Source organism: Astatotilapia calliptera, chromosome 22, assembly GCF_900246225.1.
Source record: "Astatotilapia calliptera chromosome 22, fAstCal1.2, whole genome shotgun sequence".
Classification (NCBI taxonomy): domain Eukaryota; kingdom Metazoa; phylum Chordata; class Actinopteri; order Cichliformes; family Cichlidae; genus Astatotilapia; species Astatotilapia calliptera.
The window spans coordinates 4510885-4537499 of NC_039322.1; the positions used below are offsets into that span (position 1 = coordinate 4510885).

General features: G+C 39.3%; 2 protein-coding genes across 2 annotated transcripts; one reads left to right on the top strand and one right to left on the bottom strand.

The window, feature by feature from the left end:
- Positions 1-11: 11 nt before the first annotated feature.
- Positions 12-9467, top strand: necap1 (NECAP endocytosis associated 1). The gene is made up of 8 exons (XM_026157157.1): positions 12-228; positions 3020-3120; positions 3314-3418; positions 3528-3609; positions 4578-4686; positions 5139-5286; positions 5532-5628; positions 6913-9467. Exons 1-8 carry the CDS (start codon positions 89-91, stop codon positions 6965-6967), a joined length of 837 nt encoding a protein of 278 aa, XP_026012942.1. The 5' UTR covers positions 12-88; the 3' UTR covers positions 6968-9467.
- An 8108-nt stretch (positions 9468-17575) lies between these two features.
- On the bottom strand, positions 17576-24038 carry LOC113015185 (serine/threonine-protein kinase SBK2). Its single transcript, XM_026157134.1, has 5 exons — positions 23767-24038; positions 20285-20429; positions 19999-20201; positions 19694-19855; positions 17576-19474 (listed from the first exon to the last, which is right to left on the bottom strand). The coding sequence occupies exons 1-5, from the start codon at positions 23770-23772 to the stop codon at positions 18851-18853; spliced, it is 1140 nt and encodes a 379-aa protein (XP_026012919.1). The 5' UTR covers positions 23773-24038; the 3' UTR covers positions 17576-18850.
- Positions 24039-26615: the final 2577 nt, after the last annotated feature.

Genomic DNA, 26615 nt, shown 5'->3' on the forward strand with positions numbered 1-26615 from the left:
ATACACACATACACACATGCATACACACACACACACACACACACACACGCATACACACACATGCCCCCGTTTGAAAAGAGCTGAATAAATGAGTCACTACCACAACTCCCACATCAATAACAGTTGGACCAAGATGGCGGCCGAGGGAGAGTACGAGTCGATCCTGTGCGTTAAACCCGATGTCAACGTTTACCGTATCCCGCCGCGAGCTTCAAACCGAGCGTACAGGTAAAGACACACCAGTGTCTCGCTGATGTTGCTGTGAAATGCAGTTTAAATGCGTTTGTTGGGCGGGTTTGGGTGTTGTACTTTAACTGCTCGATAGTCAGCGCATGCTTTACAAATCACGGAGGGACAGTGCTGGCTTTATGCTCTGATGTCGGAAGCAGCTGATGAGATGAAAGTCCATCTCCAGGTGTTGTGAAGATGAAGAGAGGCTGAAATGTTGGTTGTTTGGTGTGCGGGGATTCGCTGAGCTGTCAGAGATGTGACCGGGGGTATTTGTCATCATGCTGGCTCGATACGGGCGGCTTGCCAGGATAGTCCCACTCTCCTCTGTGACAGCTGGGATGTCTTCTCCACAAACTGTTCAGGCTCTTCAGTCTGAAATCTTCTGTTTGCTTTTAATTGATCCTTTCAGATAAAATCTTCAAATCCATCCCGCTCTGCTGCACGGCTGTATTAACTTCCTGGAGCCGGGAAAAGATGTGCTGAAGCACTCCTTTCTCCCTGCACCTGTTCCCTGAAACCCACCAGATGAAATTATTAGCTGATATTCATGGGATCCTGCTTTTTTTTTTAAAATATGTGAACATTTGCTAATTCCATAGTTTTCTATGTTAGTCACCTTAACAGCTTTTGTTTTTTCAATCTAAGTTAATGGTTTTTTATTTAGGAATGAAGAAAATTGTTGGCTGCAGCCATGATATCTTCACGTACAACCATGTTATGGAGTTCTCTGTCCCAGTCACAGAAGCAATTAAATCAAAGAGTTCAAACACTTTTTTTCCCCTAATAATTGCATATAGCTCTTTTAAGCTAGAATAATCCCCAAATTGTATCTCTACAAATTAGAGAAGTAATGATAATAGTAAATACTAACAGTTAATTAGTTCATACTTCTAAGAAACATGCCATTAATAAAAAATCTTTTTAAATAAGTCTAATTTTTATAGTGTAATGTCTAAACAAGAGTTGCCATAAGGCGCTTAATACTGTAAGGTAAAAAACCTTACCTAACCTAAAATTGAAAATAAGGGAGCCATCTGAGAGTAAAGTGCTCTGTTGGGGTGCAGTAAACAGTGGTCATTAAGATCAGATGGTGATTATTCAAGACCTCGTATGTGAAGAGAAGGATTTTTAATTTGATTCTGGATTTAACAGGGAGCCAGTGAAGTGAAGCCAGAATGGGAGAAATATACTCTCTCTTTCAAGTCCCTGTTAGTACTCTGGGTACAGTGTTTTGGATCAACTGAAGGCTTTTTAGGGAGTATTTAGGACATCCTGATAATAATGAATTACAGTAGTCAAGTGATAAATGCATGAACTAGTTTTTCAGCATCACTCTGAGACAGGGTATTTCTAATTTTAGCGATATTGCCAAATGCAAGAAAGCAGTCCTACATATTTGTCTGTCATGCATGCTGATGGAGATATCTTGGTCAAAAATGACTACAAAATTCCTGAAGTGTTACTGAAGGCCAAGCCGAGTAATGTGGAATAACATGACTCTAAGAGGACCTTGTTAGTGCACCCCTCTACTGCAGGTGTAGAAGAATATCAGACCATAAATTTAGTAATAAATTACACTAATTAAAAATAATTTGAATTGATCACACAACACAAAAATATAACCCAAAACAAAATCTCTGTTTAAAAAAAGGTGACGTGTAAGTGTCAGCTTTTACCATCCTTTTTGTTTGTGAGCCAGAGCTCCAATGTGTAAAATAAATGCATATTTTCAGTGTAATCAAAGTAATTTGCTTTGTGATTCTGGAACGTCTAAAAGGGCTCTGGAGATAAACCAGGAGGCTCAAGATTTCTTTTAAAGGGGTACGAATGGAGGAAAAATGGGCCCATTTTTACCCATTTCTCTGTAAAATGCTCTTACACTTTCAATAGTATTTTAAATTAAACTGCTAAAAAGTAAAATTACTTTTCATGACATAACCACATTAAAGCAATAACCTTGGATTTTTGCTTTTACAATTAAATAAATAATCCCACTTTAATATGTGCAGCCTCCACTAATGGTTTGTGGCTCCTGAGGCAGCACATATTAAAACTGCAATAATGAAAGTAAATGAACACCTAAATCAAGAAATATCAGAGAGAGAAAATAAAGATTCTCCTCATTTAAAATACACAAATCCTTTTAATACCACCTTCAAACATTTGTTAGATGTTAGAAATATAAATTTTCAACCAAATATCACTGAATCTCTGGATTTTATTGTTCAAAATAAGCAATAAAAAGAAGTCACTTTGGACTTTGTACATATTAGTGTCAGTGAAACAAGTGAAACCTCATTGGACTTTTGTCAGCACTCATGAGGCCACATTATGACCTGAAAATAAATAACTGTTTAAGCAGCCCTGGATTCTAATCATTTAATCTAAAGGTTATTAAATTCTCTAAGAATTAAAAATACATTACAAGAAGCATCACTTCTCTTTCCATTGTCTGTTTTGTAGCTTTATTTGGTGATATGCAAATAGGTAAATGTCTATGCACTCTAGTATGCCTCAAGCCCTGTAATCCACTATGCCAATCACACCTCAAAAGCCAGGTTTGGGTTATTCTTTAAGCAGAAATGTACTGTATTAGTAGCCTGAGTTGGAGCATTTTCCTGATTTCTTTGTCTTGTTTGGAAGCCATTTACAATGTTTTTTTTTTTTTTTTTCCTTTAGAGACAAAGCAATTAACAGAGAGAATAACTAACATTTAATTGAAATGTAACCAGACTAACTGATAGTTGCAGCTCTGAAAATGCTAAACTATGTCAAATAATTTCTGCAGGGCAGCTGATTGGAAGCTCGATGCTCCAGACTGGTCAGGTCGAATGAGGATCACAGCCAAGGGCAAAGCAGCCTACGTTAAACTGGAGGACAAAATCTCAGGTATGACATCACTGGGTTTAGCACTAAAAACTACATTAAAACTATATTTTTATAGTAAAATTGACACCGACTTGCTGTAACGTGAAAGTCACGCTAGTGGTGATGTTTGCACTCAGAATTATGACCCATCTGTGCTGAAGCACGACTTTTCCTCACTGCATTGTATTGGTTTAACATTCCTCTGCTGTTGCAGGGGAGCTGTTTGCCCAGGCACCAGTGAAGGAGTATCCTGGTATAGCAGTGGAAACCGTCAGCGACTCCAGCCGCTACTTTGTCCTGCGGATACAGGATGACAACGGTGAGGATTTAAGTACCCCGGCAACTCCAGAATATTTCTTAACCTTGCTCAAAGACCTTAAATCCTTTCTCTTCTGGTCTTAATGTGAGTTATCATCTCTTACTGGCAGGTCGCAGTGCTTTCATAGGAGTTGGTTTTGGTGACCGAGGGGATGCTTTTGACTTCAACGTGGCTTTGCAGGATCATTTCAAGTAAGCAGGATTTGGTGGTTTGGTGGTTTTAGTGGATTACTTTCTGTTTTTTGTTGACAATCTGATAGCAGGGGATTGAAACATGTAATGTCTGTGAAACACTGGTTATGCCAAATCATCCAGTAGCCATTCTGACCACGCCAGAATTTCCTGAAGTTTCAGATCAAGACACCACAAATAAGCAACCGACCAAAAACATGCTGATATTTGTATGTTCCTATGCAGAATGATATTGAGTAAAAGTAGTAGTACTGCCCTCATTCCCCTTACAGGCCTTCAGCCGGCTGAAGTTGTTCAGAAATGAATATAACAAGCAGCAGAGCTGGGTGCATCCATCCATGCTTCTGCCACTTATCTGGATCTGGGTCGCAAGGGCACCAGTCTAAGCAGGGATGCCTTGACCACCCTCTTCCTACATGCCCACCTCCTTCAGCTCTACCTGGGATACTGAAGTATTTGCAGCCTGCACCAGGAGGCATCTGAGCCACATCTAGTGGCTCTACCCTGAGCCTCTGAACTCCTCCTGCCTCCTAGCTGGTGGTTGTTGGGAAGCAGTAAGCTGAAAAAAAAAGTTTGTTTAGGTTTTGGTTCAACCATACAATATGAAATATTTAAGAAAGGAGGGAGAAAGTCTGACCATTTAAACCAAGTGTTTTAGGGGCTCATCAAACCTGTGTGCTAGACTGTTGCATTTAAATAAAGGTTTGTTTAAAATGAGTACATTCTGAGTGTTTGAGGAATCTAATACGCATCAGATGTACATCCTGTCTTTAATGGTATTCAGAGTATTGATTTTTCTCTTTCACTGTAACTGTCTGCAACACAAGCACTCCACATCAAAGTGAAGTGTTGTTTTTGAGATGCGCTTGTAGAAAGCTGCTGTGGTTGTTGTTAAAACTGCTGAGGTGCATTGTTTATTTCTGTATCAGTGCTGAGAGTGTGTGTTTGTGTGTCTTGCTTCTCTGCAGATGGGTGAAACAAGAGACCGAACTCAGTAAAAATGCCCAGCTTGGGGATTCAGGACCAAAGCTGGACTTGGGCTTTAAGGAAGGGCAGACCATCACACTCAACATAGGGGTGAGAACCAGCTTATGTGCATATACAATACATGCAGATAAAAATCTGTCTATAAAAGAGGCACATGCAGGGCTGTGCTGTTGAAGGATGGGGTGGAGGCAGATCACACAAATGAGTCTGAAAGGCAGAATGACACAATGAGTCATGAAAATGATTGGACTAGTGATGACAACAGAATTGAGTTTGACAGTGATGCAAAGGACAGAAGAACAGCCTGAGCACCCAGGAGTGCAGGCAGACAAATGAATACAGATATTTCTTATTAAACTTACATTTAGGTCTCATTTAAAAAAAAAAACAAAACAAAACAGAAATACCCCATAAAAATGAAAATCCTGATTAAATTTGAAGGTTACAGTTTGTGATCCAATTCTTTAACTATCAATGAAGTAGGAAGAAATACATTGTTTTTGTCATCGCATGAGCCTAACTTCATTCTTCTCCAAATGCAGCAAGGGAAAAAGAGGGATAAGCCCCGCCCACAAGGATCGGGTGGATTTGGACTTCTCCCACCACCACCTGGAGGCAAGATAGCCCCTCCTCCTTCATCAGGGTTATCGAATCACAACATCGTCCCACAGATGGGAAGCACAGCGACAGGTATGCAAACTGACTTTACATAAACATCTTCATCAGCAAATGAAAGTGCACACAAGATGTCAGGTGGGATGTTCCCCTTTGTGCAGCTTTAACATGAGTACACGAGTGACCCGTTTCCACAGGCACTGTGTTAATTAGTGGCTGTTAGATGACTCATTCGTCTTCAAGCTTCAGGCTGCAGAAAATGAGTAAAATCTGTGCCAGCTCGTAGGCTAATGAGCTCTGCTTCTGTCTCCGTCTGTCAGGCTGCCTGCTGGAGCTGGACAGTAGTAACTCCAACACAGTGGTTCAGTCAAACACTAGTTCAGATCTTCTTTGGGGAGAATTTTCTGCTCCTGCAAGGTAAGAAAATTATTTCTTGTGTTAAATGTATGAGGACACTGAAGGATTGGGTATTTTCTAAGCTTTTGTCCACAAGTGACTTTGTGGAGGAATATCACTGATTAGCACTGGCTCCCGGTTTGAAAGGTGCTGAAAGCAGTTGAAGTTGAGTTCTGTGTTTTTTGTAGACCAGTCAAGGCCCTCCACACATGAAGAGAGTTCTTTAATAAATCATTTAAAATATTCAGCACCTGCAAAAAAACACAGAGAATGAGAATAGCAGTCATAGTAATGATGAAGGACATTCAAACATACCTTTGATGTGATAGCACTTGAAATGGATTTTACATGGTGCTTCACAGGGATGGACTGACCTTGCCATACTGTAGGGCAGGAGGGAACATATTTTTTACAGACAGCCGTACCAACTTAGCTTAAGCAAGTGAAGGGTCATACACTTGGTAACTGAATCAAAACTACAATGTAAACTAGCAGTTTTGCACAAATCTGCCATTTGCATCTTACAGTTTTGCATACTGAGGTCCATTCCCATTAATATTAGCATGTCCTTTCCTTTAAAAAGAAAGAAAGAGAAAACACTGTTACAGTGGAAAATATTACTAACATTAAAGAAAAGTCACTTAATGCTATATAAGCATTTAAATGGCCTAAAAACTTGTCACAATTTTTCGTGTCTATACTAAAGAGTGATTAAAAATGTTGTACTCTAGTAAAGTTAAATAGCAGTAAAGGCTACCTGAAGTCATTGCCTGTGAGGTTCCTCAGCACAAAACTGCCTGTTTTTAATTTTTGAGGGTTTTCTTTTTTGGTTTTACTGCTAGATTGTCCAGGGCCATATTAAGATGGTTAATTAGTCAGTTCTGGCATTTGGTCCATTTTTTTTGCCTGTGTTTATTCTAAAAGTTGCAAAAATATTTCCAGATACTCTAATGCAACTAAACTTGCCATGTAAATAGGTTTACTGTGTGTGTGTGTAAAAGCAGCTGACACTTAAAATTGTTTACAGTAAGTATTTGGCTGATGTTTGATGCTGATTTATTTTTTTTAATTACTTTGTCATTAGTTATTCATTCTTTTGTTGCAGGGAAACTAAGAACTATACAAAATATCTAAACAATTAGTTTAGATATTAATTAATCTTTTTGTTACACTAAATAGAATTGATTTGTTGATAAACGATTACAGTAATTAAGTATTTGTGGCAGCAGCAAAACAAACTTCCTGTCCTAAATTTCAAAATGTCATCTGAATAACTGGAAATTGACTGCGAGTTTTTGTTTTCAGCTCTGCTCCACCTCCGCCTCAACCACAAAACGCCACAAACTGGATCCAGTTTTGAGTCGTCGATCGTCGACCGTGACCTGCATCTCACCTGCATCTGTGTCCGTAGCTTCCTGTGCATCACACTGAGTGTAACTCCCACACACTGAACCCAAAGCAGAGACATGACACACCCACAGAGCTGTAGAATCACTTCACTCAGAGAGAGTGAAGCATTAATGCGTTAAAGCCATCACTCTATATGCGCCATCTCAATGATATTTAAGGGCTATGTGTGATGTCCCGAGTAGCAGGTGTTCCTCTTTCATGTGTCTGCATCTCCTCCCCAGTAGGTGGCTCCTACTGCGAGCAGAGCTTCATTTTTGATCTGGAATGTTTTTGTCCCCCTGCAGGCACTGCAGAGCACTACATCAACACACCTTTGCTTTCTGCATCCTGCTGTGAATCACATGTAAAGAGCAACACAGCAAAGATTAAGTGAAGGCTGCAGGAGACAAATTTAAAAAAGAAAATACGATGATTTCTGTACTGGAACATAAATCTTAATTCTGTAAATTATTCACTTTTCCAGCAGTGATCTGAGTAGTTGTAATGTTGATCCTAAAAACAAAGGAACAGTTGATGAAGCATCATGATGATCAAGGTCAGAAGGAGTTTATATAAGATGATAAATTTACTCTGAAGTGGAGTTTAAGTTACTCTCTCCTTTTCACATTGTGAAATGTGGAGCATTACAGCGTTGTCATCAGGGTGGATGCAGTTACATGGCTCAAAATTCTCACGTGTATGTCAGCATTCACATTTAACAACTTCAGCTCATATTGGGTTTGATTAGAAATTGATAATACAGGTGAATTTGTACATGAATCTCCAGACGTGAGGCACAAGTTTAATTGCTATTATCCAAATTTCCTGAATAAATCTTTACAGGAATCAATAATCTTCTAAATTATTCACATGTTTGCAAAATTGCTCAATCTGAAATAGTTGGATGAGATGCTGATGTTACGATATGTGAGTGATGAATACATTAACAGTTTTCTTTCTGGTGTATTAAATGTAAAAATGTATGTTTACATTATGAAATCATGTTTGTTTACTTCTGGGTGCTTCTGATTAGCTAATATATTTGCAAATCAGAAAATCAGCTGCCAAATCCAGACTATCACTATTTTTACATATTTTGCTGCATGTTTAAAGAACTACATAAGCTAAGAAGGATGAAATATTTGCATGTCCTACTCAGTTTCTATCAAACTGGAGGCAGAAAAATTAAAATTGCTCAAATACGAAGTGGGCTATTTTTTTCACCCCAAGTAATTTTCTTGACCTTGAATTAACCGACACATAATCAAGTCTGGTTAAAATGAATCAGAGCAGAAATGTAGGACTTATTATCAGACATTTCTATTTTTTTTTTTTTGTTGCTTTTTTGTATTTATTTTAGAGGGGAAACTGCTGTGAGAGAGGTCAGCCCAAAGCTTAGCTTCACTTTCTATATGAAACATGCAGTAATCATTTATATCAACTGGATTTAAAGGTTTAGAGGAAAATGTTTGGTGCACAGACACAATATTATTGGAAATGAGAAAACAAACTGACAGTTTCTTTGTGCAGTGGAAGAAGTCTGAGTGCTCCAGATTTTCACTTGCAGTTTTCACAGCCTGCTGGTTTCTGTTAATGAAACAACCATGAAGAGTTTTCCACATGTGCTGCAGTTTACCTGCAAAGACGGCCGTGTGGTGAACTCATCATTATGGAAATGAGAATAAATCTGGCAGATTTGAAGAATCTCCACATGAGTCCCAAACAGTGGTGACTGTACGAGGTTTGATGGTCTGTGGATAATGTCTGGAAATTAGAGAAACAGTTTGATAATTTGGGAAATCTACCATTTGACTTCTTTGCTGAGAGTTAGATGAGAAGGTTGATTCTCATGAATTTGAAGCAGGTGGTTAGCTTAGCTTAACGATGAAAGAAATCTGAGACACCTGGCTGTGACAGAGTCCACCTCTAATACCTCTAAAGGAGACTGATGAACACACTATATTGTGTTAAATATTATTGAGTTTTCTTAAATAAAGTGGCAATCCTTTTGTGGCCTATTTAAAATGAAATGCTCCTTTCATTGACGTGATCTGTTTGCTGTAAGAGATTCGAACACATCAGTCTCAGGATTTATGGCGGGGAAAAACAAAACGATTGTGTTAAATCATCTGATGAATGTTTAATGGCAGCAAATGAAATGTTAATCTTTGTGCTAAGAAGGCTTTGGGTGATTGTGAACATGTCTGACATAAAACATGCCTTGACTGTGAATATGTCTGCATAGTATCGCTGTGATCAAATCACATGAGCTGTGTTTAATTGGCATTAAGACACAGGGCTGACTGATATATGTTGACGTGTCTGTTGTTTACATTGCTCGCATCGCTGGCTAAGATTTAAAAATGTCTCCCACTTCTCATTCATTCCACTTTGGCTGTAAAATCACTGAACTAACCCTTTTGAGTTATGACCAACTTAATGAGAAAGAGGCAATAAATCCTTTAAAAGGACCCTCCGAGTCTCGTCATTATTATTTTTGAATATTTAAAGCCCCCAGGAGAAACCGCATCGAATTCATTTGAGTATAAGATTAATTATTTCTAATCCTTTGTGATAAATTTGAATAAGTATGTAGAACAATCCTGATGGTGGAGCAAGAAGACCGTGTGGTGAACCACTGGGACACAAATGTGACGCCACATCTTCAGCAGCATAAATCAGAACCGCAGACATGAAAGAAAAATAAACACTCTTGTTTCTTTTGCACTTTTTCTTTCATTCAATCTCTGTCACATTTGCTCTGATCCTCTCTCCTTTTTCTCTCCCCCCTCTCTCTGTTATTTTTCCTCTCACATTTTCCTCCCTATTCAAGCTAGAGGAGGAGGCAGGGTACACCCTGGACAGGTCGGCAGTTTGTTGCAGGGCTAACACATATAGACAGACAACCATTCACACTCACATTCACACCTATGGACTACTGAGAATTACCATTTAACCTAACCCCACTAACTGCATGTCTTTGGACTGTGGGAGGAATCCGGAGTACCCGGAAAGAACCCACGTACTGCATTTCCTTTCCTGTAAAGTTGCAAGTGCGTGTAAAACAAAGGCTTTTCACACTTGCAGTTGTCTAATTCACCACAGCAGTAGGTGTTTAGTCCTTATTATCTGGCTGTGTAGCATAGATTCATAAGTCATAACCACCAGTGGGATGTATTTGGGTCACTGGGAGGCAGCAGCCACCAGAGATGTGTCACATGGGGGTTAGTAGGTGATATGTTGGCCTTCGACACAAAGCAGGAAGTCAGTGGTCACAGAGCGGCAGCCCGAGGAAAGTAAGTCATACTGTTGCATCATATTTTTGACTCTTTCAAAGTTCAAGTCATGAACTTGGAGATCTGTGTGTGTCCTCTTTAGCACCTGACAACCGTAAAGACAAAGTCACCCAGAGTTCTGGCCTAAAATCATACAAATGGTAAATGGCCTGTATTTATATAGTGCTTTACTAGTCCCTAAGGACCCCAAAGCGCTTCACATATCCAGTCATCCACCCATTCACACACACACATTCACACACTGGTGATGGCAGCTACATTGTAGCCACAGCCACCCTGGGGCGCACTGACAGAGGCGAGGCTGCCGGACACTGGCGCCACCGGGCCCTCTGACCACCACCAGTAGGCAACGGGTGAAGTGTCTTGCCCAAGGACACAACGACCGAGACTGTCCAAGCCGGGGCTCGAACTGGCAACCTTCCGATTACAAGGCGAACTCCCAACTCTTGAGCCACGATCGCCCCACAAGTCATCTCCTCCTTCAGAAGACTGAGTTACAGGAAAAACTTCTCATTGCTGGCTCTGAAGAAATGATCAGCTCATCTTGAATTAATATTAGAAGCAATGCTGACTTGCAGTGTGAGCTGTGTGACCTTATACACGTAGGTGTGTGTCTTTCTAAACAACCATGTGTCCAAATGATTCACTTTGCCACAGCTTAATGATAACTAGAGCAAAACATGTTGGACCCGATAGGAACTTTAAAAATAAAGAGTCTAAATGACAGATTTAAGTTTATGATTTTTTAGAAATGTACAAAAAAACCAACAAAAAACGAGTGAAGGCAGGTGGGTAGATGTGATTATTTCAACTGTAACGTGTACTGAATGTAAAGTTAGGACCATAAATATTTGCACAGAGACAGCTTTTCTCATTTTGGTTCAGTACATTGTCACAATGAATTTCAGTGAAACAACTGAGACACAGTTGAAGTGCAGACTTTCAGCTTTAATTCAGTGGGTTTGTGAGGGTGCGGGGAAGCAAAGTCCAATCTAGCCTTTCTATTCCTGAGGCTTATGATTGGCTTGTACCTTGCAGTGAATCCTCTGTATCTATGTTCATACAGTCTTCGATATCGATACACCTAGCTCCTGGAGAGTGTTGTTCACTTGGTTGGTTGTTGTGAAGGAGTTTCTCTTCACCATGGAAATGATTCTGTGATCATCCACCACTGTTGTCCTCCGTGGATGTCGAGGTCTTTTTGGGTCGCTGAGTTCACCAATGTTTTCTGTCTTTCTCAGCATGTACCAAACTGTAGTTTTTTTTACTCCTAATATTGTAGCAATTTCTTGGATGGATTTTATTCTGTTTTTGCAGCTCACAAATGTCTTGTTTCATCTGCACGGAGAACTCCTTTTTACTCAAAATGCATTAAAAATGGTATGTTGTTCAGGAACTACGTGCTCTCACTTGCACATTTACAAAATGCTCAAATACATTTTTTGTGTGACCTGAGATCAAACTTGACCTTCAATCACTGATCATACTACTGCACATAGGCTACATACATTTTCTTTACAAAAACATAGTGCTGAATTTATATCGAGCATTTTAATATTTTCTCAATCGCTCTCATATTATGAACTCAGCATGAAGCTAGTTAGGGAGACAGTTGTAGCAGAAGTGAGAAATATTGCGTAAGGTGACCTCATTGGGTAGGAGCTTTTAGCTCTGCTGACAGACAGAAAAAGAGAGCAACAGACAGCTGGACAGACAGACTGCTGGTCTCCTCCGAGCTTCATTAGGAACACGATTCATCTTCCTCTGATTTTGTTGTCACCCCATTTTGGCCTCTGAGGTCATTTATGGTGTCTTTTTTCACTAAAGCTGCACCAGCACCGAACACGTGCAAGCACAGGTGTGAAGGCTTGAAGTTTGTATGTCAGGATGCATGTTTACGTGCATGTGTGTTCCTGTGCAAACTTGTTTTGAATGTGTTAAATGAGACCTGGGGGTGGACTAAGTGTGTTTGTGTGCACATAGTGAAGAATGGTGAGAGGCTGTTGACTTAAAGATGATTTTAAAGGACTGTTTGAGGTTAAAGGTTAAAATTAATTTTAGGTTTAGGTTATTAAAGACAGTTAGAAGATCAACATATGTATATGTGAGTAAATCCAGATCCTTTTTCTGATCTGGGTCACCTCATGCTCTGTAACATCTCTCTATCACACTACACAGAAATTCTGGGCTTTCATTATACTAGTTATCCCTGCATTGTCACTAAAGATTTAGTTTCACTTTCCAGAGAATCTCCTCATCTCTATCACAAGTGTGATTATCAAATTTAACAGGTCATTCCTGACTCTGATGTGTAATGTGCATTACTCTCAACACTGAAACTTCTGATAAAAACTTGTTTTTGTTCCTTTCTGACGCCTGTAAACCCTGCAGGTTCTCACGTACTTTAAACACTCAACAGCAATGTTAGTCGTCCTTTGGGACAAATTAAAATTTTGCCATCTGACCAAGAGATGCCATTGTTGCAAGAGTAAAGTCACTGGCAGGTAAACTGCCCATCTGGAGCACTGGGACACGTTTCTCTTTTCTCTGGCCTGGGCGTGATTTGGCCATGAACAGTCAGTTAATACTGATATTATGCTTGCGCACAATATCCCAGCAATATTTGTTCTTTTTGTACAGTTATAGTTACAGACTGTCTCTACGTCCCTGCACAACCCTTATACCTAACCTGTTATGTAAATAATCCACAAAATCCACCATCTTTTCAATGACTGCAAAAAAAATGACAGCTTTAATGATGCATTTACAACAGAGTCTGTGAAACCAGTCTGGTGCAGCTCACTCAGACAGACTAACTAAACAGCCAGCTGGACTTGAGTCTAATCATAGCCTAGCATCACCTTCAAGAGCACACTCATCAGCACTCCATAAAAAATACATAAGTACTTTATTTCTTGGCTCAGGGATACGATTTAAAGAATCCAAAGCCTGTTCCTGGAGTCAACATGTACCCATTAGAGGAGATCGATTTTCCTCCTTCAGATCCAAATGAGGTTCAAGTGTACATTTAAATTCTGCTCTGAATCTCTTGTCTCAGCACATGTGAGTTTCATTTAAAGTCAGCCACAAAACAACACTGCAGTGTCTTTTTTTAAACTTTTGTTTGTTTGTTTTTTGGTACACGCTCTGCTCCACCAAACAAATGCCAATTCTACATCAGCATGGTATGAAGTAAAGTCTGGAACAGTGAAGTGGCTTCATTCAGAATCAGAAGAACAAAAAACTTTTCAAAATCATTAACTGGCCTCAGCTGTTCTCATTTAGGCATCTCAGTGAAAACATCGAGACAGTCACATGATCAAGTAACTATTGCAGTCACATAAAAAGTGTTTATATTTATATTTAATCTTTAAAATGCTCACTTTTAGTAGCAAGGTTTCTGTAAATGTAAAAATGTAAAACAATATTTGTCCAAATTTGAACAATTCCCCTGATATTTGTCCTATTCTTACTACAGGTCCTACTGGTTGCAGAACTGGAGTAAAGCTGCTCTCACAGGAATAACAGCTGAAGGATGATTTTTGCTGCTTGTTTCCAGGAAAAATTTCATCTGTAACTTTTCAGTTAAATTAACAAGCAGAGTGAAAATGAAACTTAATTAAACTGGATAATATCAATGAGAGCCAAAGTGAAACAAATAGATGAATATGATGAATTTGTGTTACGTCTAAAGATCCAGACTAAGGAGTGAGCTGTTCTCTGGTTGGGGCTCATATTTTTTGTGAGTTGTTTATTTGGTACATGTGTAGTTTTTGAGCCCAGAGTCTGTTTGATGTATTTGGCCTGCAGTTTTTCATATTTCAATTGAAATACCAGGTACTGCACAGGGCTACAGTACGCTGCTGTATATTTTCTGTTTTTTTCTTTCAAAACACAGCAAGTTTTTTAAAATTCAGTTTCTCAGTTTTTAATTACTTCCTTACACTTATAGGATACATTTAATCTTGTCGGCTTGTTAGATAAATACACAGTCATACATACTGTCACACAATCTTGGCATACTTCACATAGCGTTAATGCAACATATCAAGTGAAATGTCAGAAGTTTGGATGGGAGCAGGTCTCAGGCCACCGGCCACGTCTGCCCCCCTCCCCGGGGCCTTTGGCCTTCGAGAGAATGATACGATCATCAAACTGTCTCTCTTTAACGAGCTCACTAATTCACGACTTCTGGCACGGCGAGGTTTATGAGATAACTTACAAACTGCTGCTCCTTGCAGATGATCTCTTCATTTAACTATGCTTCTTGATTTAATCTACATGAAACTGGATGTTAGGGTGATTCAGGTATTGCTGGGGTCAGAGCTTAAAGGTCAAAGGTTAAAAGATTAGTGACCTTTTTGATTTGACATTTTCAGAGAAACCTGAACCAGCAACTTAGCTGGATGATTTTCATGCTAGTGATGTCTTTGTATAAATGAAGAAATATTTGCACCTGTAAGTTTGTTCACACAGTTCACGACTTTAGAATCTCAGCTTTTCAGGAATGAGAGAAACCATCCAGCTGTAGTTTTAGCCTCATGGCCATGTGCGCTTTAGTTTATCCAACTGATGGGGAAAAGATTTGACGAGCAAACTCTCAACTGAATTAAAGATATGATCACGACTAAAAATACATTTACAAGGTATCATCAGGTGAAACACGATCATGGCTGTGTGTGCTGTGTAGATTTGCTACTGAGGGCTCTGTAGGGGGCACTCGAAGAACTATATATTATTTATACAATAAACTCCATTGTGGAAGCAGCTGCTCTTTTAACTATAGATGAGAACCAATTAGCCTTGAAGTTGTTTCCAGTCCTAAAAGGGCAGAGTTGTGGTTGGTGGTGTAGGTGGTTAAAGAGTGCAGTTTGGAAACACTTCAGATAAAGCATCAATGTCATCTGTGCATCTGTTTCCTCTAAAACTGCATTCTAACCAATCACCAGTGGGGTCTCTGGCTTCCAGCCACAGATGACAGCGATGAGCTCATCACAGTGTGGTGCACAAGACGCCAAGTAAAATGTAAAAAAGCCGCACAAAAATTCTTCTTTATTGAATTTTGTGTTGTTAAACATAACATCATAAAGATGACAGATAACCAGAAAGTTTGGTAAACCTATGTCTGGTTAAAACTGTATTTTCCATTTAATAGCACAGCTGCCTCCTCAAGCTTTTCCATGGAAACTCTGGGCTTCCATAGCAAAGCTGTGGGCCAAAAGCAAACTTACTTTCATGCGAGTGCATCTTATATTCTCAAAGAGAGTGAAAGGTACAAAAAGAACCTTGTCTTGTTTTTGATTTCACCTCTGCTTGTCATTTACGACTGCAGGTTTTTATTACGCCTGGCAGCAGTTCGGCATTCTGCGGTCAGCCACACCTCCCACTCTCCCTCTCCTCTCACACTCTGAAAGCTGCTGACTTTCACTTTTCCACAGATGTGTCAAAGATACAGTAGCTGGCTTTGTCACCTTCTGAGCCAGAGAAATTGACACTAGAAGTTTCAGCGAGCATATATAAGCCTGTAGCATTCAGTTCCAACTATGAAAATGATAGAAAAGTATCTGTTAGTGGAGAAATTGTGATTTTAAGTTGGACTCTCAAAGTGTGCAGATGGTGAAACCGAAATAATGTATCCAGTTTATTTTTATTATGTGCAACTTTGCAGATAAAACAGTTTTGGTAATGGTATTGTATTTTTGTGTTACATATCATCTCCTCCTGTATCTGAAACAGCATCATGCAGGTGAATTTAATTGTAAATATAAACCAAAACATTAGCCAAATGTTCCAAAGATGTACCAAAACCACAGTGATATTATACTTAGCTGGTAAAACATATCTGTGAAGTGGAAAACAAATATACAGGTATGATGCTTTCAGTGCCTGTGCAGCAGAACCTTCATTATTCCAATAAATGAGGAATTTTAGCTGCTCAGGAGCTTCAGCTCTGCGGTGTTGGTGGATTTCCTCACATAAGCTGCTCCAATCAAATCCTTCCACAACATTTTTGGTGGATTAAGGTCAACACTTAAACCTGGTCATTCAAAAATATCACCATCCATTCTTCAGTAGCAGAAGCTGTGTGCTTAAGCTAAATTTCTTGCTGTCTCTCGTTGTTCGGTTCACAGAAAGATATCCTAACATTTTCCTTTGAAGTATTATTCAAGAATGCATTGCTCCATCAAAGACGGTGAGTTGTCCTGACCCCAGTGTAGCTAAACAGACCCAAAAAAAGACACCATTATGCAGGAATGCAATGGTTTCTCATCTCCAAACAATTTACATTCAATGCCAAAAGTTCTATTTTAGTCTCATCTGAAACATTGTTCAAACAGATGTTTGGCAGGTCCAGGTTATATTTAGCAAACTACAGATTTAGACCAGCTGTACATTATTCCTCATTAACATGAACATTAGCAGACATGAGAGGATTTTCCCTTTCCCTAAAGTTGCCCCCTTTACTACCTTTTTGACTTTTATGATTTCCTAATACACGCCTTACTCTCAGAGGGATATTTGTTGTTTAATCGCTCATTTGATGGTTAAAAGTGTTTTCCTGTGTTTGTAAATAATCTGTCAGGCTGTGTAGTGTAGTGTGATGAGCAACAATAACTCTCTTTCGGTGGTCCTCAGTAATGGAGTCAGACTCTGATGGATCCCACTGCTCTTCAGATAAAATAGGAGCATCAGTTCACACCTTTCATGGACTGAAAACACCTGAAAGACTTCAGCTGCCAATTCTTGAGGTTCATAGACCTTTGGTACTCACAAATGACCAGCTATATATTTTTGTCATGTTTTATTTTCACTGGGTCTCCTTTGTGCCCTATGTGTGTGTTTGAGTAAGAGTTGTGTGTGTTTCAGTCATTATTTGTCTGTCTCAGTTGTCAGTCCATGTTTGGTGAAGTTCACTGTGTCTGTGGTGAAACTGACCTCTGTGTTAAAAGTCCAGCTGATTGCAATTGCAGGAGAAAGTATGACCGTGTGCGATCCGGCTGCAATGTGGTGCTGAGGGGTCAGAACTGTGGGCCGCGGCACATACTCAGTGCTGAAAGGTTGTAACGACACATTTACAACCAGGGCCCTATTTTTGCAAACACATTGGGAAGCTTTCCAGCGGATCCTTGTCTGTGAGTGCGTGCATGTGTGGTATATAATCTTACTAGAACATTACTGAGATATGATCCAATCAGTGCATACATGTTAGGTCAGCATGTTTAAAATCCTCAAAAATGCATATAATTGTAAAACAACTTACATTCAAATAAAATGGTCATATATATAAAAATAATTTTATTACATTAAAAGTATACTTTATAAACAATATATCATTATACAGCTACAGAAGTATTTACACAGTCTCAGTAAGATATTGCACTGTTATCATTATTATGTATAATAATTTTTATATTTTATAATGTTTTACAATACAAAATAAAACAAAATTAGTCTTTTGGTTGCGCATAAAATGCTACACATGAGCTGCCAAGAGCTTAGTGATAGATAATAAAAATAATAATGAGTTACATTAGCTAAACTTTGTAAGCATTTTAGGGTATAAAAGTGCTATTAAAGTGTTAATATATATTATTACTTTCAGAAAACTGTTTTTTAAAGCCAAAAACCAAACAGTCAAAACCCCCTCCGTGGTCTAAAGTGGACCTCAGAGGTGTTTATGACTTGGCTCTGCTGCGGTCTATTTACAGTTCATAGCCTGCTATGACGTATTATACTCTCTGAAATCTAGAGTCAAATATAGATGCAGTGCTTTGCAGAAGTTATGTGATCATTACACACTAAACAGACTAGTTACACACCAGTTAATGCAAATAATCTTGATGCCTACAGCTGTTTCTACACTGGTCATTTAAAATGTTGGTTAAAGTAAATATTTTTCATTTATTTGATGTGAATCAAGCAGCTGTTAGACTTCCTCACTAACCGACAGTTTCCCAGAAAGCAAATTCCCCATAAACCATGGAGTTTTGTTTTAACAAGGGGAATTTTTCCAAAGTTGTTTTCTTAATGTTTAGAGGTTAAACATGTGGGAGGTGATTTTTTTTTTCTTCTAACACATCGACCACCTGCTTCCTTTCCCTTACACAACCTGATGGCTTGCAGTTAAATGTAATAGAAGCTTACCTCAGCATTGGCCATAGTGTAGTATTTTTTTTGTGTTAATCTATGCAACAGAAAAACAGAAAGAATTTAAAAAGCAGTGATGTAAAGTTACAAAATTAACTTGTGAATAACATAAATCGTATGTGCTCAACTTTCAAATGTAATTTCTATTCAGTTCATTTTTTAATGTGGGCAGTCACAACAAAAGTTGTCTCAAGGTGCTTTGTGATTATGGTGAAGCCTCCACGGTATCAGAGGGAGAACCCCAATGATCCCCTATCAGTCAGCACTTGGTGAGAGTAGGGAGGAAGAACTCCTTTTAACAGGAAGAGAACTCCAGGAGTGTGAGGCTTTTGTAAGGTTAAAGTGAAGACAGAAAAGAGCATAGAAAGACATTTGTCTCTTTCAGCTTAGTTTTGGTAGACTTTGTTAACTTAACGCTCTCCTCTCCCCTCCATCTCTTTCATGTTTCTGATCCCTCCTTTCCCTCTACTCTTCTTACGCGCCTTCTCCAGCCTCACCCTCTCTTTCTCCATCATCCAGTCTCCTCCCAGGTAGCTCAAAGCCTCATCAGGTTGCCTACGTAGCTGTGGCCGTGGGTTGAGGAGTGACTGGAAAAAGGAACAGGCCAAATGGGTGAAACATGCAAACTGGGGAGCTTTGGGAATGTGCTTCTTCTTTTCCAGTCCAGCCTCATCCAGATCCTGCGGGCTCTCTGTTTGTGGCTCAGCCCATACGTCCAGTTCATCGTTGGGGCTTTTACTTCTTTCAAACCACTCTTGATATTTCAGGTATGAGTGGCAGTCGCTGGCTGTTTCAGCCCAGGGGTGGCTGCCGGTAAGCATGGCATATGTCAGGATGCCCAGTGCCCAGCTGTCTGTACTTGGCTCCACGGAAACCCAAACTCTCTTTTTCTTCTTCTCTTCACCATCCTTGATGCCATCATTTCCATCAGTTATATTGCTGCTGTCATTGTTTCCTCGAGCAACCTCAGCCTCGGGGGTGCAGTAAGGAGAACTGTACCAGACTTCTGGGATCCTGGTTCCCCTGGACTTTACCTGGGTAAATATTGATTTGCCACATTTAGACTGATAGCGGATGCAAATATGGATAAATTAGATGAAATATGCCATAAGTCTTGTGCAGAACACATCTGAGCCATAGGCGGCTGCTTTTACTTGGTTTTCTTCTGCATCATATCTTAGCGAACAGCTTGTTAATAGACCTGCCAGCTAGATGCTATTGTTATTTATGTTAGTTTTGTCCTTCATACTGACCATGCCAAAGTCTCCCAGTTTGACCCAGCGGCAGGCAGAGTCACAAAGGAAGACGTTTTCTGGTTTGAGATCTCTGTGGACAAAACCAAGAGAGTGCAGGTGGGAAAGTGCACCACACAGTTGAGACACCACCCGCTGACAGCAGTCCTCCTCCATACCAAGCTACAGAACAAATGGAGAAGAAGAAGATAGAAATATAAAATAATTATTTCAAAGTCTAACAAAACAAATTATCTTCCAAAACATAAATACAGTGTGAGTTAAATTGTTCAGGAATCATAAGTCCTTTGTTAAAATCTTTATACCTCAGGTATGATGACTTCGTACAGATCACCGAAGAGGCTGGCTTGCTGAGCAAAGATGTAGTGTGATGGTGTGGAATAGGCTATTCCCAGAGCTCTGGTCAGGGATGGGTGTGTACAGAATGACAGGGAGAGGTTATACTCCCTCAGGAAAGAGAACAGAGAAGTAGAGTCACGAGGGAAGAACTTCAGAGCCATCGGAGTACCTGAAAGATCCAAAGATACTGTACTGATGTAGGTGTGTTTTTAGGGGATCTTGAAGCCATAATGTGTTTGTTTAGCTCCTCACCTCTCTTTCTGTGTACAGCCAGCATAACCTTTCCATATGAGCCTTCACCCAGCAGCTTCAGGACCTTGAAGTGCTCTGATGTGTCCATTGAGTTCAGAGACTGAGCCGTCAGATGACACATCTCATCCAAAAGTTTTGCGGCAGCCTGGACAAATAAACACAAAGTACTGTAATTACACCAATGCTCTTCCAGTGGTTTCTTTGTTTTTTGTTTTTTTTTTTTGGGGGGGGGGGGGGGGGCATATATTCAGTAAGACCTTTGGCTATCCCAAGCAGCTTTCTTAGATCTGACTCACCATAATCACTCACGACAGGATGGCAGTTTTCTTTTAAAACTTCCACTCAAAAGTCTGTATAAAAGTGTCTAAAAATTGTCTAAAACCTATGTGACAAGCCGAAAACAACATGACCTTTATTAATTTGTATCAGTCAATAAGAAATCAACAGGTAATCTCTTAAATCTATTAAAAGATCTTTACCGCAACAAAGTAGGTTGGGTAAGTGCTCAGTAGGTTTCAGGAGTACCTGATTATGTGGTTGCTTAGAAACCCGCATAGTGATAACATTTTATATTAGTCTTGCAATTGAGTGTTGGTGGTTAATTTAAAGCCCACATCTAATTGAATAGGGGGGGGGGGTGAGATAACAAAACATTAAACCAGTACAGACTGACTGGTCAAATCCAATGAAAAAAAAAGTTTGTTGACTAAAGAAAGCTAAAAATATCTTTTTGTGTTTGTACTCCTATACTCTGACTATGAACCTCCACTGTGTACAGGTGTCAGTGTAACAACACGATTGGCTAATATGGTTCCTGTTTAACAGGTTGTGGGTCCTTAGGGAGCAGGGATTGTTTCCTCTCATAGATCTCTATTCATGAGTGTCATGTCTCCTACTTGTATAATGTCTTTGGCTTTGTTGATACAAAGCTTAATGGGTGGGAATGTGAGAAATCTGCATAATAAGATTTCTAGGTAAGTAGTGTCCCTGTGTAAAAGCAGGCTGAATAAGCAGGTTTCTTATATTTCATGTAAGCAGATGATGGTGACAAGACTCCACACTATTTATTGATATCATACTACTGACTTCCTAAAATATCTCTCTTCTGAACTGAATCCCTCGCAGCTCTTTGGAATGTAACACCACCATTGCAGGGATGATCGTCGTCATGGTGATGCTTGCAACACTCGTTCCCGGGTATAAACATGTCTGTTAATAGCCTCGTTAAATCCCCCCACACAGTCACACACGCAGCAGTGTTTTGTTTTGTCTGGTGATGTTTCCACTACAGCTGGCACCCTCGGGCCTGGGTTAGTTTGGATTAACTGTCACCGTACGCATCCAGACAGGGAGCCTCTCATTACAGCTCATCAGTGAACAGCTCAGAGCCGTCAATGTGCTGTGAACCCTTCACTGAGGCTTTGTTCACACTAAGAGAATGACTCGGATCTACCTAAAATTTTTCTACCCATAAAATTTGGGAATTTTACTCTTATTTGTCTTTAATTTCATAAAAGGGCCCCGAGAAAGAGTTACATTACATTAGCAGTTAGCTGGGAATAAATGCACCTTATTTTTAATCATTTGCACCAAATTAAGTTTTTGCATTAAGTTTCCATTTTAAAGAAATGAAGATTATAACTTTGGCAAAATGTGCCTTCCTAAAATAAATGCAACAAATATTTATCCCATGCTTTTTGATAGCTATCAATAATAATAATAATAATAATAATAAAAACTGTTGCAACATCAGTGGGTGTCATTTTATGCTCTCTAATCCTCCTCCACTGGGTGGTTTGGGTGGAAACTGAACTCTAACCCTCTGAGCATCTGTGTAATGCCCAGATTACTAAACTATCAGAGATAAATGGCAGGACCATTTGATCCTTTGCAGCAGTTTATATGTAATTTGTTAGATAAACAATTTAATTAAATTTGATTTATATAGTCCAAATTACAACAACAGTTACCTCAAGGTGCTTTATATTGTAAGGTAAAGACAAAAACACAGAGAAAACCCCAATAATCAGACAAGACACCCTGTGAGGAAGCACTTTGGCAACAGAAACAGGATCAGTAAATGAGGGAGTAAATTGTTTGTGACTTTTTAAAAATATAACATCTTCGTTATTGTGGGTCTAATAATAAGTGTTAAAACACACAGTATACATTTTAATATGCTTCTTTTATCTCTAAATATGAAGGTGCATGGTTTAACTGAAGAGCAGGGATCATGTAGAAGATTCCTGCTCAGATAACAGGGAAAAATCCAAAGTTTTCCATTAGTGAGACTAAATGCAAAGAGGCAGTTAAGACGGTGTTTAAAGAGCAGCATAGCCGACGGCCTCGGAGGTCAGAAAGATGTAAGATGAAGTCAGGATCAGTTTCAGCCTGACCAGAACAACTCCAGCAGCCCTCAGTGGGATGCCGGGCTGAGACAAACACAAAGCTGGACCAGTAGTAACTGATGTGTGTGTCTCAGAGATAAATGACCTGGTGATGTCCTCTATATGAAAATGGATCTCTGGGGACCACAAAGCACCTATGATGATAAGATGTTCTTTCTGTGCCTTTTAATGTGTCTGTGTGTTTCTTCACCTTAGCAAAACCAGAGACTGACACGTGTTAGATCTTACACCATGAAGATTAATAACATACAAAGGATGCATAGAGTCTGAAATACTTTAATGAGTGTAGTATATGTATATCTCTATGTCTGTTCCCAAACTCGTAGATTACTGCTTCAATCTTGAAGAAACTAAGCCTATAAGCTACTTAGGGTACCAAGATTTGTAGCATTTGTGTGGTAATACAAAATATTTACATCAATTACAAAGTACTGTTTGTCCAAATGCACGTTATATTTTTACTGACCAACAGACGATTTAACTGTTAAGAACTGGCCAGTTTTTGACCATGTTTGCCATAAAAGGCATTGCTGCGAATGATGGGTGTGGTTGTTGTACTCATCCCTCTGCCCAAAATCATATTTTGCACTACTTTAGTAATTAAGCCATTTGGGTTTATGATTCACATGTAGAGCAACATTTACAAATAATAGAAAACATGTGTAAAAGAATCACTGTAAACAGCTGATGCTGAAATGAGCCATACTAAATACATGATGTGGCCATTACCATACCATCACTTTTTATAGTTTACATGGTCCTAATGAATTTCTAATGGTTCCAAATTCTTAGTAATTAAATATATTTTCTTTAAAATTCTCAACTGTAATTGGGCCAAGTTTGATGGGTCGACATATTAATGCACATACACTGTGAGTGCAGTGTGCATTGTATCCAGTTACTCTATTTAAATTATTTTTAAATGATTGGATGAGCCAGTGTATTTTTTAAATTAAGTTTTCCAGAGGTAATTTGGGTTTGATTGGTCCAGGTTAGGACAAATCAATAATTAAAATATCTCCTTCGAGAATAACTGTCCTTGTTACACAGGATACTTCTCCACCTCTGACTTACCGTCATGTTGCTGCAGTTGTTCAGTTCAAAGTCGGTGATCCAAAGCTACGTTCTCCTCTTCATTTAGCAGGTGCACCAGCTGGTAGAGCCTCCACACCGAGTCTTCTTTCCACCCACCGCACCAAAATGCAGAATTGTCGCAGCCGGCAGAGTTTGGTTGTAGTCTGCACTCAGTCAGGAAAACCCTTCGACTGGATTGCGAGAGGCTTTCGTGGCTGCTGCTGCTGCTACAACCTTTATCCCAAAGTGTTCTGTCCTCACCTCCCCTCCTCCTCGTGTCCTCTCTTATTGCAGTGAAAGGCGGATCCACACATGTTTGTGTGTGTAGAAGACCGTATGTTACCTCCAACCTGTCATTATTTGGGTTTTGAGTTCAGTTGACCTGTGTTTTGCACCAGTTATCTCTGTTGAACATTTCACACATTTTACAATTGTGACTGTAATTTCAAAATTGACTTAAAATTCCACAAGTGGCACTGACGACTGCTAAAAACATGACTCTCTATGAAATAATCTTTAGTGCACATTGTCATAAAAATAAAATAAAAAAACCCCCAGAAATTTGTAGAAAGTATGACACATCTTAAATGGCTTTTGTTGTCTGCTAAAGAATAAATGTTGGTGGTTTGACAATAGACAGCTGCAGCAAAGGACAATGGAATTAGTCTGGATCCATGATACAGTCCTGGATAGCTGGATAAATGGTTAAGAAAATGGATAGGTGATCAAGTCAAAGAATAAATCTCACTTAATATGGCACCCAGTTTGATAAAATTTATTACTGCTGTGATTGGAATGCAAATATCTGAGATCTGATATTTATTTTGAATGCCAAAGCTTGAGTGGTGTGTTTTTCAATGCTTTCTACACCACACCTCAGTGCCACCTAACAATGGTAGACCTGCATACTTTCAAAAAGGAACACTAGCTTGGAAGAGCATGGAAGGAGAAAGTACAAACCCCCACAAAAATCTGTTGCTCTCAAAGGAAAATGTAGCCGACAGTTGGATTCTTTTCCTCATGCAGTCATGTTAGGTTCAGCACTCACTGGGAAGCATTTATTGCACTTACAGTAATGTATTGAGTTGTTTTCAGCTCCCACACGTAACTGTGGTCTACTCTTCTTGTGCAGATGTGGTGAAGCAGAGGACATGGAACATATGAGACTACATTCCTGTAATGACCCAAATATTTGGCTTTGTGATTTTAAATCAACAAGTGTCATTCAAAAAAAGCTGAAGAATCTTTATTCAGCCTGTTTCTAATCTGTAGCATGATCAGCATGTCTTTTATGTTCCTTTCCTCTTTTTCTTTTTTCTCTGTCATTTTAAATATTCAACAGCTGCTCTGAACATTGACTTGTAAACACCAGTGAAGTGTCCTCTGGCACCGAGATGAAGAGCATTTTATCAGCTCATAGTAATCTATGAGGAACTGAACCAAACTGAACATTGGTGTCATATTTTTTAATGGTACCAATAAAACAAAAACTATTTTTAGTCAGCATATTGTTGTTTTGGTTATTCCCTCCTCTGCTGGTCCCTTGTTGCTCCGTTGGTCACTAAGTCAACCCATTAGCACACATCATACACATATAGTCACGCCTTTCTTCAACCCTCTCTAGCTCTATATCCAGTGAAAGGATTCTCCTGTAACACCCGGACCCCTTGTGATTTCACTGATCCTGCTCTCAGCTGCTACCAGCCACCACAGTCCACACATACTGGACAACTGCAGTGTTCCTCTGGAGGCCTCATATTAGTTACAGTGAAAGTCTGTCTGTGAGTGAGATCATCTGTCTGTGCCTACATGTCAACACGCTCATATGCAATCCTCATTATGCAAGCAACACGGTGTCACTTCAGTTCAGGGTTACAGGTCGCAGCTGAACAGTGGCAGTCGGTACATTCCCCTCATGTGTCACCTGGACTTGTGTGGGCTCTTTTACCCCTGCTATTTAAAAGTTTTAGCATTCCACTGACATGTGTGGCATGTTTGTGTTTTCTACTCAAGAAGCTAGGAGTATTTATTCAGCTTTAAGGGGAAAAGTTGTATAAAACCATGTTCCTTTTTGGGATTCAGCAGATATATATATATATATATATATATATATATATATATATATATATATATATATATATATATATATATATATATATTATATATAAACTAAAAAGGGAAGTCAATGCTGAAGTGCCCTGCATTTTTTCTAATAGCCAGCAGGGGGCGACTCCCATGACATCAAAAGCAACTTCAAGGGTTTGGAAATTACTTTTGACTTACAACTCAGTGAAGATTTCCTAATGAGTTTATGGTCTCAGTTAAAATAGAAATATGCTTTATCTTACTCAAAGGTTGGGAAATTACTGTGTCAAAGCAGCCAAAATATAAAAATGTCATCTCTGTGTTTCCGGTTTCACGTTCCTTTTTGGATCTTTGGGTTCCCTGGTGGTTTGTTCATCATGCCTTCATGGACTCAACAATTTTGGATTTTGTGTTTGGTTTGCACAATCAGTAACCAACTCTCCCATTATGTTTGTACTTCTGTTTCCTGCATCATGCACTCAAAAATATACTGAACTCAACACAGGAGATTGTGACGATCAAAACTATAAAAAACACCAGTGCTGAGGTTTTTCTAACAAGTGAGGAGCAAATGTTAAAGTAAATAATCAAAAATCTCTTTAATGTAATTATATTCAAAAAACAAACACACACACACACACACACACACACACACACACACACACACACACACACACACACACACACACACACTTATTCTTGTGTCCCTAAACCCCAAAAGTATCACACTGAGCACTTACATCAGTTTCTAAGGCAGTTTTATT

What these genes read in the sequence shown, in the direction of transcription:
- necap1 (XM_026157157.1), top strand. Translation starts at nt 89, where the DNA reads ATGAGTCACTACCACAACTCCCACATCAATAACAGTTGGACCAAGATG. An exon ending in ACTGGAGGACAAAATCTCAG is followed by an intron (nt 3,121 to 3,313) that starts GTATGACATCAC and finishes CTGCTGTTGCAG; the next exon opens with GGGAGCTGTTTGCCCAGGCA. An exon ending in GCGGATACAGGATGACAACG is followed by an intron (nt 3,419 to 3,527) that starts GTGAGGATTTAA and finishes TCTTACTGGCAG; the next exon opens with GTCGCAGTGCTTTCATAGGA.
- LOC113015185 (XM_026157134.1), bottom strand. An exon ending in GGCTGTACACAGAAAGAGAG is followed by an intron (nt 20,202 to 20,284) that starts GTGAGGAGCTAA and finishes TGGATCTTTCAG; the next exon opens with GTACTCCGATGGCTCTGAAG. An exon ending in ACGAAGTCATCATACCTGAG is followed by an intron (nt 19,856 to 19,998) that starts GTATAAAGATTT and finishes TTTGTTCTGTAG; the next exon opens with CTTGGTATGGAGGAGGACTG.